This window comes from Falco rusticolus, chromosome 12, assembly GCF_015220075.1.
Source record: "Falco rusticolus isolate bFalRus1 chromosome 12, bFalRus1.pri, whole genome shotgun sequence".
Lineage (NCBI taxonomy): Eukaryota > Metazoa > Chordata > Aves > Falconiformes > Falconidae > Falco > Falco rusticolus.
In genome coordinates, this window is record NC_051198.1 from 2,039,137 (window position 1) to 2,055,082 (window position 15,946).

The following is a 15,946-nucleotide window of genomic DNA, read 5'->3' on the forward strand; positions in this document are numbered from 1 at the left end:
CCCGATTCTCCTCCCCATTCTACCTAGGGGGAGTGCAGTGGGTGTGTAAGCAAGCAGCTGCGTGTTACTTAGCTGCTGGCTGGGGTTAAACTGACAAAATAAAAAAAAATATTAAAATAATCAAGTCATAGCAGAATTCCTTTTGTACAGGACACAATCACTAAATTTAACATTTTCTTTTGTTTCTTTGGCTTTGTCTCTAATCACAAAAGTGTCTTGTTAGCATCTCTGTACACCTTATGTTAAGCAAGTTTAGCATGTAAAAGCAACTTAGGAACAAAATTGTGAGCTTGACCTAAAAATCATTGTAAACCGTAAACCTCAATCGAGCTGCAAGTATCCACAACACCTGGGTGAGATTTTTACTAGTCTTGTCAAAAAAGTTGGTGGATTTTGTGCTCCTAAATCATGCAGAAATTTTGGGGAAAACTCCTTTCTTTCTGAGTATTTGCTGCAAATACTGAAACTGTATTTATTTTTAAATGCTGCAATTTGAGCATCCATACATTCAAATCTGGGTGCTGCTCCCATATCATGTGACACATTAAGTATGAGCCTTACTTGTCTCCATTTGCAGACAGTATTAGTTCTGTAAATGAGATACCCCCTCCTCTGTAATACAGTTTTAAAGGGTCTCCACTGATAACGACTTCTTACTGCTTCATCAGAAATCACTTACTACAAGTAGTAAGGCATTTTACCTGAAGCGAGTTATAAGGAATGTGGACAGTAACTCATGTGTATGACAGTTTCCAAAACACCAGAAACAGAGGTAAATTGCTGGAATTAAAGCATACCATTAATGCCAGACAGCCTCTAGCAACCCATTTTCAAGTCTTTTGTTCTCAGTAATCAATAAGAAAAATCCCCAAGCTAGTATATCCCAGACCAGAGTTAAGCAGCACACAAAGCCTTTTTCCTCACTCTAGTCTCAACTCCATTTGAAGAACTACCAAATCAGCCTCAGCTTAATGACACACGGATCTGGTTTCATTGTAAATTCCTCAAATGGAAATTCAGTGTTAGAAGTCACTGAAAAACTGATTTGTAATTTTCAGTCCAAAAGGGCACACAATGCAATTGATTTCTATTCTCCAACTGATCAGAAACAGGTAATTTGCATTTCTTTCTGAAGTAAAAGAAAAGATTAAAAGCATTACTAGAAGCAGCTTTCTGGCTTTAACTTATACATGAGATATTCACAGCACATAAAAAAAACCCCACCAAACCCTAGCCAATTCTCAGGAAGAACCCTGCCAATCAGCATTTTTCCTCACGGAAATGGTTTTAAGCTTTATTTTATACAACATGGAACTATAATCTCACGCATTTAATGCAAGTATTCCAGGCCTATTCTAAAGCAAGAACAGCTGCCTACATTTGGTAAGCACGAACTGTCACTTGGCACGTCTAAAAATAGTACTGCTAGCATCCGTGCCTTACATGCAGCACTCATCCAATTACATTTTGCTTTTAAAGCGAGTGCTGTGATAGGTTTATCACTGTATTATTTTTTTAAGTCTTTTTTTTCTTTCACAGACACTTAAAACCGAACGATTCTTAACGTTTTTTGATGACAAACCCAAGTGGTTTAATATATTTAACCTGATAATCCTCTTTTAATAAAACCTGAACGCAGCAATCCTCTCCTTTTTTTGACAGAGAAATTAAAAGCCTCGAGATCTACAAGCGCGTTTACTTCACATGTATTAAAGAAAACCAAGAAAAAGGGACTAACCCATTTTGGCATCCATCTTGAGTGCGGCTGCACGCCCCAAGCTCTCGCGCAGCTGACTGCCCGCGCCGTGTCACTTCCGGCGGGCGCGCGGGCGGCGGCGCGGCTACGCAACGGGCGGCGCGGGAGGCGCGCGCGGGCCCGGCCGGGCGCCAAGGGCCGCCCTGTCAGCGCTCGGGGACACGGGGGTGCACGCCAAAGAAAGGCCCTTTGTGGAGAGGGATGATTAAAAAAAAACAAACCAAAAAACCGCAAACAGCGTACGATTTACAAACGTTGTACGAACGAGGGCCGTCGCGCTGGGACCTCTCAGTAAGCTGAAAGGTAAGCAGAGATTCTTTATATTCTCCCAACAAAAACCGTGCCGAGGCGCGAATAGGCGCCTCCTCTGCATCAGCCTGGGCACAGGCAGCGTTGCGCTAACACGGACATGTAACAGAAGCGATGGAAGCTGGCTGCTTTCAAACGCCGCTGAAGCGCACCGCCGCAGTCACCATAGCACCGCGCAGAGAATTCACCGGAGACCAGCAAAAACCAGCAGCCGGGCACCGACTGGCGAACTGCTGCCCGCGCTGCTCAGGGGCACTTCCCAGCTGGCGACACACACCTGAGCGGCCTCCGGGCTTTGCGCCGGGCCCTTCCGCGGGAGCCCGGCCGCGCCGGGTGCGGGGCAGCCGCAGCTGGAGCCCCCGGCCCTGGGAGCAGCCCCTGACCCCTCCCGCGGGCACAGGCGCACACAAACAGCATTAGCAGGCCGGGGCTTTGGCATTTTCAAGATTTCCTGCATCTGAACGACCACTTGAAATCACGGGTGACATGCCAGTGGGAGCAGACCGGACCACAGAATCCAATCCTCCTTCTACCCCGATCAGATGTGCTGGAAGCCAGCTTGGAGGGCCCTTGACAGCCTTGTTGCAAGTCAGTAACAACAAAACAATCCCAGGCTGGTGAAACTGGGGGGGTTACAGCATGACTACAAGCGGTGCCGAGCACGTGGAGCTGACTTCAACCAACAGAGCTTTCCCTGTCGCGGGGACAGGCACCACGAAGGAGTGCCACATCCACGGGGCTGACAGGCTCGTCTGACTGGACCCTTAGGGTCCAGAAAACAAGTCTGCACCATGCACGTTTCAGACTTGGCACATCTGCCCCACAATCCCTAGCAAGAAAAAGCAATACACGTTTCACGAGTACATGCTAGAATGAAAGCAGAGTCTGACACGACAAGACTGTCCCCCAAAAAGGCAAATACTACCTAGAAATTACTAATGAGCCAAAGCGGAATTTCTTTCGGTTTTACTTAATCATACACCCGCGCATGTGCGCACAATGTAGGAACTGGGAAAATTATTGCAAAGCCCTGATTACTCACAATAAAAATTTTAAGAGATCAAGGACTGCACAAGCCTAAGCAACCTTTTCCACCATTTAACTAATCTGAACCAGAATTCAGATAGATTTTCAGCACATTAATACAATAAATAAATAAATATATAAAGTCAGGATAGCCTGAGAGTATACCTATGGTGCTCATCCTACCATTAGCATTATTTGGCTATTAAAACCTGAGAATTCAGTGAAATAATTAAAAAATAAATATTACATTTTAGTACCAATTACTCCACAGGGGCCTGTCTTTAAAAGTGCTAAAAATAAAAAGTCACGCCATCCCCAGAATAAACCTACTTCATCCTGCCTATCTAGATGATCGATACCACAGGTACTAATACCACAGGCTGTACCACTTCCATTATGCTGCTTCCTCAACTACTACAGGTGTAGCACAAGAAACAAGCATACCAAAACTGAGTTAAGGATTATATTAATTAGAAAGTAGTGCTTTAGCTGGAAAGTCTAACTATGAACCATACTTTTGGCTCTTCTCTGCTTTTAGATTTGATGATTTTTTTTAAAAGGTTATTTTTTAGCATGGAAAGAAACATGTTGCAATATTTGCTTCTATATTTATTTTGGGGCAAGACAAAGAGTGTAATCTGTCCCTGAACTTTACCCATAATTTTCCACGCCACTGGAGCCTGACCTAACGAAGGAAGACATGAAACAAGGAGTCTTCATCTTGTTACAATAAACAAACGCTACCAGAAACCACACTGAACCAGGATTCAACAACAGTTACAAAAGGAGAACCAGACTCTTCTGCTTCCTCAGAAAACCTTCTTCTTGCTCTGCTTCCCTTTTCTTTTAGACCTTATTCCTACCAATTAAATTATAATTAAACCTTAAGGCAGTAGGGACTTCTTTGGAAGGAGAAATAGGCACTTAACCAGCTTCCTCCACCCAAGGGGATATCACTATGCAAACCCAAAGAATTTAAAACACTGCTTGAAGCAGTTATACTAGCACAAAATACCCACGTAGGATGGCTTGAGGTTTGCTTACACATACAGTAGTGCTTACACACTACTCGGGTCTACATTCTGCAAAGAAGCCAACTGCACACACCCCACCTTACTGGCCTCCCTCCTGGTGGGCCATACAGGCATGCTTACGATTGGCAACTCGTTAATTTTAAACCAAGAAAGACTCCATTATTCTCAGGGCCTCAAACTGTAGGCTCAGAAATGTCTGCCTTCAGTTGGAGTGAGGGACAGACCACCACCAACCCTGCTTGTCGGGTTGTGGAAGAAAACCTGAAAATTGGGCCTGAATACCAGAAGGTAACTTGCCTTTCACGTTTTAGAAAAATGTTCTGACCTCACCCCCTCACCCTCTTCCCCCCGCCCCACCCCCCCCCCCCCCCCAACCCCAAGAACTTCAGGCCTGACATACGGGGCGCTGAACATTTAAACTAGTCACACATCAAGAACATGTTACCAAATGCTGCAGTATATTTTTTCCTAATATTTTACAGCCCTTTAATGAAAGGTTAGAACTTTTAGAAACGTGTTTTGTAGGGGCAAAGTTTTTTCCCCTGCAGGCTTTTTTGCTACATATTTCAGTTTTGATAGAGCATTCAATAGATACGAGACAGCTGGCAATTTTGTCCAAGTGGGAAACAAACACAGATTTTGAACAACAGTTAGAAAAAAAAAAAAAAAAAAAAAAGAGGAAAACTTCACAAGTACCAAGCATGACAGGGCCCTTTAAGAAGACATTTAAGTATCTAAGGATGATTAAATTTTTTTAAAGCTTGTTTTGTCAATAAAGTATGAAGATTACATATTCAAATAAGGCTTAAACTCTTACACACTGAGCACTAATGTAATGATCCACAGAGATTTACACTGGTGATCTCCCATTGGTGGTTACAGGAACAAAGGTCAGAACCACACTAATTTAAGGTTAGCTACTTATTTACCTAAAACAATTTGATAGTATGGCTCTAAATTCTGAAAAAGAATCAGTTTTAACCTAGAATCCAACAGAATTATGAAAAATCCAAAGCAAACGTGATTAAGGGTATACTCGAAACATGCTATGCCAAACATAAAAAAACAACCACCACCACCCTGCTGTAGTCCGCATGCGAATTCTCCTCATAAAATTACTGAACTACATGAACTGCATGCAGACACGACATTCTTTCAAGTTAATGGTTAGTACTGTTATATTATTAATAATCTAGGAATTTCAAAGGCACATCAACTAAATTCAGACTATGCTAGCACTTGTGCAGTGCGTACCAAAACAAGCTGTTCTTCAATATGCTCTGTAGGACTGAAAAAGATCTGCAGTGTCACACAAGCTATTTCACCTACATAAATAATTTATTCTCTGCATTGCTCGTATTTACCCATTTTAACTTCAAGCTTTTGCATTTTTGCATATAGCATGCACATATCTTACATCTTCACATACATTTCACAACCAAATACATGCTACAAACACCGTTTCCTAAAAACAACGCGCAGCTTCTTTACCTTTAAAAAAAGAAAAGGAAAGAAAAAAAGGGAAAAGAACAAATACCCTTATCCTTCCAACTGCTTGGCTGACTGTCCATCTCTCCACAAACGATCTACCCTCCAGCTGTGATTATCAATTATGCATACCAAGAGGACAGCTGCAAGAGAAGAAATCTACAGCCCAGGATGGGAAACATGGGCTTCCCCAGCAGCGTCTGCAGTCTGCTGCTGCACTGGTGCTGCAGGAGCCCGGTCAGCTGACGGCGCGGGGTGTGGAGCACTGACGCAGTGCAAGCTGTCACCAGGCTCCTAATGCTCCGGCACTAAGACTAAATAAAATGCAATCCCCAACTGGTGCAGCCATTTGGTTCTTAACCGCTTGCCAACAAAACCGAAAAGACACAAGGCAGTGAAAGAATTCGCCGGCACGAGGGGAACAGCTTCTCCCTGCAGAGCAGCACCAGTGCATTGGTAACACCAGTGCATTGAAAATGCCACTGCTGCAAGGCTCAGCGCAGACTAACAAAAGCCAAACCGCCCTAAGCTGCTTTTCACAGCAGAGCAGAGCTAAAAGTAGTCACCAGACAAGCTTTGAACGGAATGCTTTTCAAACAATGGTTAAAGCACATCTACAAACCTCCTAGATATACCCACTCACTCGTGTTTTGTTTTGTTTTTTTAAACAAATGTCTGACTGTCTAGAAGACTAACAGAGACACCTTTGTAACACCCCTCTCCCTTTAAAAAAAAAGCTTGAAGGAAAACAGAATAGGACCCTTTCAGTGCCTGTAACAAAAGCAAGAGGGCAATGAAGAACACAGTAAGTCTTTCTGCTGATATTTTTAATCCTTCTGAACTGCTCAGCTGTATTTATTCTTAATGGAGGCTTGAGAAGAACAGTTACCTCTAGCCCTCTACCCAATTCCTACAACCACCTTCCCCCTTTTTATTTTACATCAGCAGTTTCTTTTGTCAGCTGCAGATCTGACAATTAAACGTTCCCTTCATTTAAATAAAAACAAGAACCTGGAAGTTTACACTGCTAACATACAGAAAGTATTGTGCAGACATAAGATAAGCATAAACTAGAAACTCAAAATCTAAAAGAGAAAAGCTGTGAGAACAATGTTGTCATTCTGTTTTCCATCCCTGCTGAAGAAAATATGACTTTGCTAGTCTGGAGTCTTTGTAATACCTAGGGCTGACAATAAAATGCTAAAAACTCCCCAGCACTGCTCCAAAGCCTCTTAAACATTTGATGCGCCATTTTCCGAAGAACTAGAGAAGGGCATTTATAAATTTCCACACAAATACTGTGGACTGGCTAGGATGAAGATCCTGCTTCGGTCCTTAAATAGACAGTTTTACTTTCCATTAGAACAGTCAGTCTTACATGGAGAAAGATTACCACAAATTTACCTGAAAGCCCTATTTATTGCTTCAATTGCTACGTAAATGTAAGGCCTCCTTTGACAGCAACACCAGTTACATGTATTTTTAAGTTATGCAAAGATGTGCATTTCATTCACAATTTCAACAGGTAAATCTAAACACGTACTATAGAAGGGAAATGGGAAGTGTATATTAAAATATCATAGCGCAAGAAACTTGAAAAGTTGCACTGTACAAAAAAGTACAAAAACACATCTGAAAAACTGCTTCTGTCTTTGAGCTGAAATTCTTAAGATCAACTGGAAGCCCAAACTCTCTGATTTCCCCCCCGACATTTGTTTAGATGACTGCATTGTCACTGAATTAGTCAAAAACTTGATGCTTTCAGGAAGTTCTTCTCACCAATTGTCAAATTTCAAAAGATACACAGTTAAAGCCTCTTCCTTATCTTCTTCCTATTCTTTAGTTACATACTCAAAATAGTACACTTGGAAAGACTTTCCTAAACAGACATTTTGTAGCAGCAGCCATACAGCAGCCACGGCAGATGAGCAGCCGCCAGAACATGGACAAACACACAGCTGAGCTGGGAGCGCAGCTGCCTTACCAGTCCCTGTCCTGTGTCTCCAACGGGCCACTGACTCCCTCCACAGGAGCTTCTCCCTGCCCTCAAGAGTCTCCTTTACTCTTTGCATACTCAAGTGTTTGCTCATACCACTCCACACAAACGATACCTAATACGAAGTCTGTATCCCTCTGCACTCACATCTCTTATTTCAGGTGAGAACACACCCGTGTAACCCCATTCCACACATAAACTGAGTACCAGCACTGTCAACAAACTTCAGTATAAGCTTTATTGTTTCAGTAGGGAAACTGTATGCCTGCTTCTACACCAACATTTAAACAAATACTATCCGACAAACAGGCTACTTACAAGATGGTATTATCAACTCACCCAGACAACCAAACCAGATGCAATCAGTTCTAAACATACTGTTCTACTGAAAGCGCCTATGTTCAAAGGGGCTGCATGCCTGCAGGCTGAGTACTTCACTTGCTACACAGACGTTAAATTATCCTGAGCAGACGGACTGACAACACTATTTTTGCCCTGAAGATCATTCCTGACTCCCCACGGGAGCGCATTTTGGATGACTACCTAAGTCTGCTCTCACCGGAAGCCTCATTCAATGCTGGCCGCCTCCCTGTGCTGCTGGGAAGGTCGATAACTTACCACGAACGCTCCATTTTCTCCATAATTCTGCCACTCTGCAAGTAACTTCCCAAAGGCCTTGCTCTGTTAGTGGTCTTAGCTATGCAAGCCTTTGCCTCTCAACAGGGGAGACATGACAGCTCTAATGAAACGCAGCCTAGGTCTTCCCTTCAGAAAAATTTCACTCAGGGTTGTTTAGGCCTGTTTTCTTTCCTCGTTCCTCCTACTCCTCTGCAAATTCTCCACCCTGGAACAGAAGTCTGCAATTTATTATTATTTACCTGGTAGCATAAAGATGACCTGAAGAATCAAAGAATCTAAGAATCCCATCAGATGAAATTAAATCAAGATTTTATGTTGAGTTAAAAAATATTTTAAAAATAATCAGCTCCTGAAGGAAACTCCAGAAGCATTCCAAGGTACTTCTCCCCCAGTGAAAAAACAAAACAAAACAAAACCCTTCCCATCTGCTGAATAGCTCTATTTAAACAACTATAAATACAGGAACCGACAGAAATTAACCAAATGGGCATAGTGCTGGTGTAAGGCAGCATTTCTGACTTATTTTAAGCTTTTCATAACTGTAATGACCTGGTCTGCTGTTACAGAATCATGGGTAGTATTTTATTTCTACCCCCATCATTTAGGAGCAAAAAAGGAAAGCTTCATCATTAGTACTACTCATTCAACCTCTCAAAGTACGTTTCCCACGTGGACTTCACCTTTGAATTTGCCCCCTCAAGAAAATCTGAGAAGTGTAAGTTATCAGTAATTAGCTACATTTCTATAACTCAGTTACAGAATGCCCTCCTATAGCAGGTATGAAAACAAGAGATCTGTGAAGCCCTAAGATTTAATTGGAAATGAATGTCTGCAGAGCCGGATGTTCAAAAACACTATGAAAGAGGGAGTCCCATGAAACTGCCCGCCTCAATAGTAATGATCTCAATGCCATTTTCAAATATCATAACACTGACCATGAACATACAGAGAGGTTTAATTGAAACTGCCGATGTGGTTACATTTCAGTACACAACTTTCTGCCATGGTCAGAAGTTTAGATTTCAGGGGGCTGCGGGGTGTTCTATAAAATACTTGGATTTTGTAATTCAATAATACGAAATCCTCCACACCCCCCAATCAAAAAAAGGTTTCTGGAGAGCATGGTTTTCTAGCCTATTTGGGGAATTAATGATGTTGATATAAAATAAGGGGTTATCAGTGAAGCAAGTACAAGAGAAGGGCCGAGATACATAATACATCTATTTAGCTTTCGATTCAAATGTACTCAGTTTAACAGCTCCGTTTCTCAAAAGCTGGGATGCAGTCTCCAGAAGGCACAGCGTGCTCAAGCTACAGCCCATTTACAAGCACTAGATGGCATCAAAGCCCTCCCCGAGGAGCACGCCGTGACATACGACTGGCGAGTCCCTGCCGCACCCTGCCGCTGCCCACCCACAGCCCACCAGCACAAGCCCTGGCACAGCTGGACGTGCACCAGCCGTGGCACAAGTCAGCAGCATCTGAACTGTCAGGAAACATCCAATCTGAAGTCACATCTTAATATGCACTATTTTTATGGAGATCAGAAATGTGCGTTTTGAAGTCTGGTGAGAGTACAGCAGGATTGTTATCTGCTAGAAAGGCAAATACAGCACATACTGAGAAACAGAATGGCAGCGGGAGGGGGGAGAATCACTGGATCCAAGACAGTAGGAACTGCTGGTGGTGTGTGGGGATAGCTGCTGTTGAAACTGCTATAAATAGAAGCTTCTAACAAGGAGAGGCATTTCTTTATAGTTAACTACCGTTCTGAATTTGGTTTGGGGTTTAGTTTTTTTCCAGACCTGTGCAGCTATAAAGTATGAAGTCCCTGTGGTCCAATACCATTACAAAACAAAACAGGTTACCCAAGGGTCTGCCAGGCAGCTTTAAACAAACCTCATTCTACCCTGGAGGCTGTTCAAAGCTTTATGTTTGCTTTATTGGAGGGGTGGAGGTTTTTAAAAAAAAAAAAAGTCCACATCCTTTTCAGGGTTTGTTAGCTCCCTGCAATCCGCTGGGACTCCTGCAGTTACACTTGCAGGTACACATAAAGCATGTTGGCACTTCAGTTAGCTTTCAGAAAAACAGGACTGTTAAATTAAGGTCCTTGAATGTTAAGTGCATCAGTAAGGCAGTTCAGATTAATGTTCTAACAAGCATCAGAGTCGTACAATCACACCAACTGATTTCCAGAAGTCTTGAGGCACAGTAAAACCTATTTCAGTTCCACTGATGGGAAGACTGAAAAAAACCCACACAACAGAATTAGACTCAGAAGGCCAAACACAGGCACAGATCCATTCTTTGCCTTGTGATGAATTAACACTCCTTTCTGAGAGTATGGAAGACAAATGTATGTATCAGTTCTTTAATGCTACTTTGAAATTGTGCATAAGTAGCGTGGTATTAAAATCAGACAACTGATTTTGTTTACAGCTTGTCCTTACACTCTTCAAGGCAGGTCTCAGAAGTCCAGTTCTGTATTCTATAATACAGCAGAAGCAAGCAAAAAAGTAAACAGCACATATTGCTGAGAAAAATATAGGAAAAAATGCATCACATTTTTAAGTTCATATTCTATCTATTTAGCTTTAAGTGTTCCTCCACAGTAAAGCAAAAAACAAGATTAATTTTCCTTCCCAAACAACACAGCATGTCCAAAGTTAACATTGCAACTGCTTTACAGAGCAAGCACAACACACAGCAAGGCTGCAGACAGTTCCACCAGACCAGCCATGTGCCTGGCCCAGCTCCCGCCCCTCAACTAACGCCACTGCCGGACAGATGAGCGCCCTGTCCCAGCACTGTGCTGCTGGATGGGAGCACGAAGACACCATGCAACTCTCTCCTCTTCTGCTGTGGCAAATGGTTTTATGTGCAGCTTCTCTGGCAGACAGAAGAGCAGCAGCTGTGTCCTTCGCAGACCCAAAGCAAGAGTCTTTCTTCCCAAAGCAGTGATTTACCACCCCCAGTCTGCTACATCTATGCAATGACTAAATACACCTCTGCAAAGGCTTCTTGTTAAAAGAACTAAAAAGCTAGTATACCAACTGTAACGTGGGGGGGTTGTTTGTTGGTTTGGTTTTAAGTAGTCTGATCTCTAAACAATTAACCCTTTAACATGAAGTATAGATACACAGCAGCTGTTCTCTAGGCAGTACTATATGCTGGAAGTCTGAGCGCAAGGAGAGAAGTCTTCACAGAACACAAAACACAGTGTTTTAACAATGCAGGTGTCGCTGAAATTTCACCACAAGGGAAAAGGGAAACTCTCTCCTCTCTGCCTACCTGTAGGTATAGAAGACAAATAGCAACTATCATGCGAAGTTAACATTAAAACTACATCTTCTATCTTATTTTCCAAATCCTATTGCAACTGCAACAACACCCTGATGTTCCCCTCCACACACGCCTGTTACTCCCTTCCAAAACACATTTGATGTAGAAGACGTACAATAGGAATGTAGTATTCTATGAACTGTAGACTGCAGCACCTGCAAATATACCAAACAAACATTTGGTCTTCTGTTTAGAACAGAGTCATGCTTTCTGCAGTAGCTGTTTTTAGCAGGAACACTTCTGGTGCAAAACTCAAGTAGCAGCAGAGTGTTGCAATATCAAAAAGCAAAGTACTCCTCTAGCCTACACAAAGAGCTGGAATTTCATGAGGCATTCACTTCAGAGAACTGAATGCAACAACAGTGGTCTTACCCTTCCTGCAACCTTCCACTACTTTAACTACAGATTATTAGAAGACAAAGTAACTACGCTGAAGTGCAAGCCCCACCTGCAAAAAGAAATGGAAGTTAGTATCTGTGCTGTGTATAAACCCATTTTAATGTTTGCAGGATACTCTTGCTTCTTAATGGCTACTTTCCTAGTAACACCAGTACTAAGCTCCCTCACGTGCACTATTTTATTTTAAACCACTGGCCTCGATCTAATGCAAGCTGCAAGTCACGCGAGTGGAGATGCACGGGTTCTTTTCCAGACACGTACAGCAGCAGCAAGGGTACTTTCCTAAGTTTTGACATCTGATGTCTGAACTGTGTATGAAAAGAAATGCCTCTTCAAATCACATACACACAGCAGACTGAAATACCATCTTAATACATATTAAGAGCAAATTTGGAAGGCCATCTCATGCCCAGCCTGTAGACAACCACAGAAGAGCTTGCAGTGAGTAGTGACTATTTCTGATCAACAGATCACCAGCAGGAGAACTGAAGAAGAAAACAGGAGACAGTGAGTCCATCCCTGATAAACAGAAAAAAAAAAGTACTAAAGCAAATCAGAATATGAAAAAGGTAAAAGTGCAGGCACTAACATTTTCTGTAAACCTTCAGCCTACATAGAGAAGTTTACAGAAAGTGACTTAAAAAGAATGCCATGACATGCTTAAGTTTAGCTAAAGAATTATGTAGATTAGTGAACTGGAAGACAGCATACACAGATTACCTGAAGATTTATTCAGCTTTGCTGAAAATACAGCAGTAGGTTTTTCCTTTTCTTTAACAGAAGCAGCTTCTCGCTCAGCTTCCTTCTCAAAAGCTTCTGGTTTTACTACACTGACTATCTCTTTTTCAGCAGGTAAAGGTGAGGTATCTGTGGCCGGTAAGGACATCATGGACACTTGAGGCACTTCTCTCTCCACCTCCTCCAAGGACTTTTTCAAGGCATTAGTATCTTCCTCAGCTTTTATTTCTACATTCTTTATAGACAGATCACAGGGTAGCTCTGGGCAAGGCAACTGCCTCTTCTCACCTTGGATTGCCTTACTGATCTCTTCACTTTCATCTTTGTGCATTACTTCTCTGTCAGTGGCTTCTGCCAAAAACTCGGGAGCAGTTTTAGGATGAGCTAACATCACAAAGTCTTCTTCCACTGGGACTGGGGAAGACTCCACGGGTGAGAGAGCTTTGTTGTCTCCTGGTTTTGGTTCTGTAGCAACAGATACATCAGCTGAATAAGCCAGAGCACCCAGCTCTTCCATTTGAAGAGGAATCTTCTCCGTCTTGGTTATTTTTGTAGGTGTTGGCTCAGATGGCAGAGCAGCAACAGTTTTGGAAGAGTCCAGTTCGGGTTGGAAAGACTCCAAATAAGGCTTGCCTGTGGCAGCTACAGAATCCACCAGTCGTTCCTCATATTCATCATCAATTACAATGTTCTCAGTTGATTTACTTTTTAAGACGAGAGATGGATCTTCACTCACTTTCTCAGTGAAGTCGGTTATCACCTGGCTGTTGAACAAGTCAGATTTTCCAAACTGTGGAGACAGCTTTTCAACATGTTCCTTGTGTTCAGGCACATCCTGAGAAGTGCATTCTGTTATTAGTGTCTTCGAATAATCTGTAAAGGATGGAGAAGTAGATTCACCAGAGGCCTTTGTTTCCTTAATTAAGTCACATGCAATAGATATATATGGAGTCTCTACATCTTCAGGACTGACCCTACTCTCATGATCTGTTTTTTTAAACGCTAATGCCTCTTTTGCTTCTTGGGCCTGTGTCAGTGGTACATTCACTGCCTCTTGGTATAAGGGAGGTTTTTCAGTCTCTTCTTTTACATTCTCATAATTAGCAATAGGAATAAATGTTTCTAATGGGGAAGCTTCAAGCTGCACAGCAGATGCTTCTGCACTGGCAGCCCCAGTGCTTAGCGGGGCTTCCATAACAATATCTGGCAGTATTGGTGACGGAGCAGCTTCCGACCCTTCAAATGAGGGACAGAGTTGTGTCACGGGTTTGAGAGTCTCTTGTACTGACTCGGAGGTTTGAACTAAATCAATCTTTGTTTCATAAGCAAGTTTTGTACATGCTGCATCATGCATTTCACTTTCATACGCTTCTTGTACTAGATCAGGAGTAAGACCTTCAGGCATATTTGCTGCAGTGTCAGATGGCACTGTTGATACATTCTCTGTTTTAGCATAGTCAGCTTCCCGACCTTCCTGCTTGCCAACTGCTGGAGCACTAAAATTATCTTGTTCTGTGCTTGTCTGAGCTTTCATTTCTGCGATTTTTTTCTCATCATCGGTTCTATTTTCTGAAGTGCCTTCCTCTAGTGGAGAAAGAGATTTGGCTTTGTTACCATCAGGACTTACAGAGGATTCCAGTTTAGTACAAGTGATGTAAGTCTGTGAGGGTTCTTTTACAGCTTCTGGGGTACTTGGGAAAGAGCGATCTTCAGTGCTGCCTTCACTCTCTCTTTCGTAATCCTTCTGCACATTCAGCTTACCTACACCATATTTCTCATCTAAACTGCTTTCTAGTTTGGCATCTATTTTACTTCCAACATCCTCTCTCACACTACTCAGTCTGTGGCTAGCACCTTTTACTTCCCATATTGGCTCAAACGGTTTGAAGTCTGCATATTCTTCACTCCTAAGAGGGTCTTCTTTCAGCGCCCCCTTTTCACCATCATCACCACCTCTGTATTTGTCTTTGTCGTAAAAGAGATCTTCCTCTGTTTTCTCAAACAAATCTTGAGGAGTTTCTGGAGACATTTTCAGCTGCTGTGCAGGCATTTTCTCCAGATTAGGTAATTCTTTAGGGCCCTCTAGCTGTGTTCCTTCCTTCGCTTGAGATAAAATGGCTGCTTCTGCTTTAGCAAATGGGGATTCTGAGTATTTCATCTCTGAAATGTCTTTTTCATTCCCCTCTGCAAGAAATGGATTTCTTGCGTTTTCCATAGTTTCTTTATAAACCTCACTTGTATTTTCTTTGTAAATGCCTCTTGCAGTTAATCCACCTGACAGTGTATCAAAGGCTGCGTGCTCTTTAAAGGGATCAGCTGAGATAGGAGAGAAGGAGGGAAGAGAAGGAGCAGTATCAAGCGGGACTGCAGTAAAATCCTCTTGACCAAGCGACTTAGTGCTACCTGGCTGCTCCTGCAAGTCCATAATTTTTTCTGTGACCATGGACAGAAAGGAAAGTTAGAGAATGCAAGTGCTCTTAAAGTCAATACAAACTTTCATGACAGGTTCACATGATGGTAGTTATTAAGAGGTTCTTCCAAGTTCTATCATAAATACTACTAGCCATTAAAACAAAGTATCAAGTTAAAGTATGTTATTCTATTTCATTTCTAGCAGAGAAGTATGCGAGAGCCTACAGAAGCAGCAACTTTATGCAGCGCAAAGGTCACAGTAAAGCTGAAGATGCCAGACAAGTGCAGAGCATCCAAGTACAGCAGGCAATATTAACAAAGTAAGAGAGGGAGAGTGGGGTGGCAAGATGAGACAGAGGGTATGTGTGTATGCTTGTGCATAAACACATGCACAAATGTGCATGCTACGAAGAAGTCTTCTTATTAAACACTTTTTTAAAAATGGGAATTTGGTAAACAGTGTAGCTAGCAAAAACCATTAAAGAAATACTACAGGTACAAATTTTACTTATCTGAAATACTGCAGAAAGTTTTACTTTCTGCTATATCAGCAAAGCAACTATGCTTTGATGTGTTAACCTGTTAATAGTATCAACTTCTCTCCTACATCAAGGGTCCAAGAATTCACAGATGGCTGTAGCTCATTTGTAAAACAGTTTACCATGTCAAGAAATGAATGTGTATTAAAATCTTGAACAGATCAACTGAAAAGTCAAAACAAAAACATGACAGAACAAAACAAAATTATTCTTGGACCCATGCTGACTTTTAGTAAAGGCAGACTAACTACAAAGGGTTAATGAGATC

At 42.2% G+C, this 15,946-nt stretch overlaps 1 protein-coding gene across 5 annotated transcripts in view; it reads right to left on the reverse strand.

The window, feature by feature from the left end:
- Positions 1–15,946, reverse strand: part of RTN4 (reticulon 4) — a 47,287-nt gene that overhangs the window by 14,872 nt on the left and 16,469 nt on the right. The window contains exon 3 of one of the 5 annotated variants that reach the window (XM_037404993.1): positions 12,710–15,160. The exons of 2 other annotated variants lie outside the window; for them this stretch is intronic. In XM_037404993.1, the coding sequence (XP_037260890.1) occupies positions 12,710–15,160 (2,451 nt within the window). Of the gene's footprint in view, positions 1–1,738; positions 1,846–5,662; positions 5,865–12,709; positions 15,161–15,946 lie in introns of those variants that run through there. 2 more of the 5 variants (XM_037404996.1, XM_037404997.1) reach the window with 2 other exon arrangements.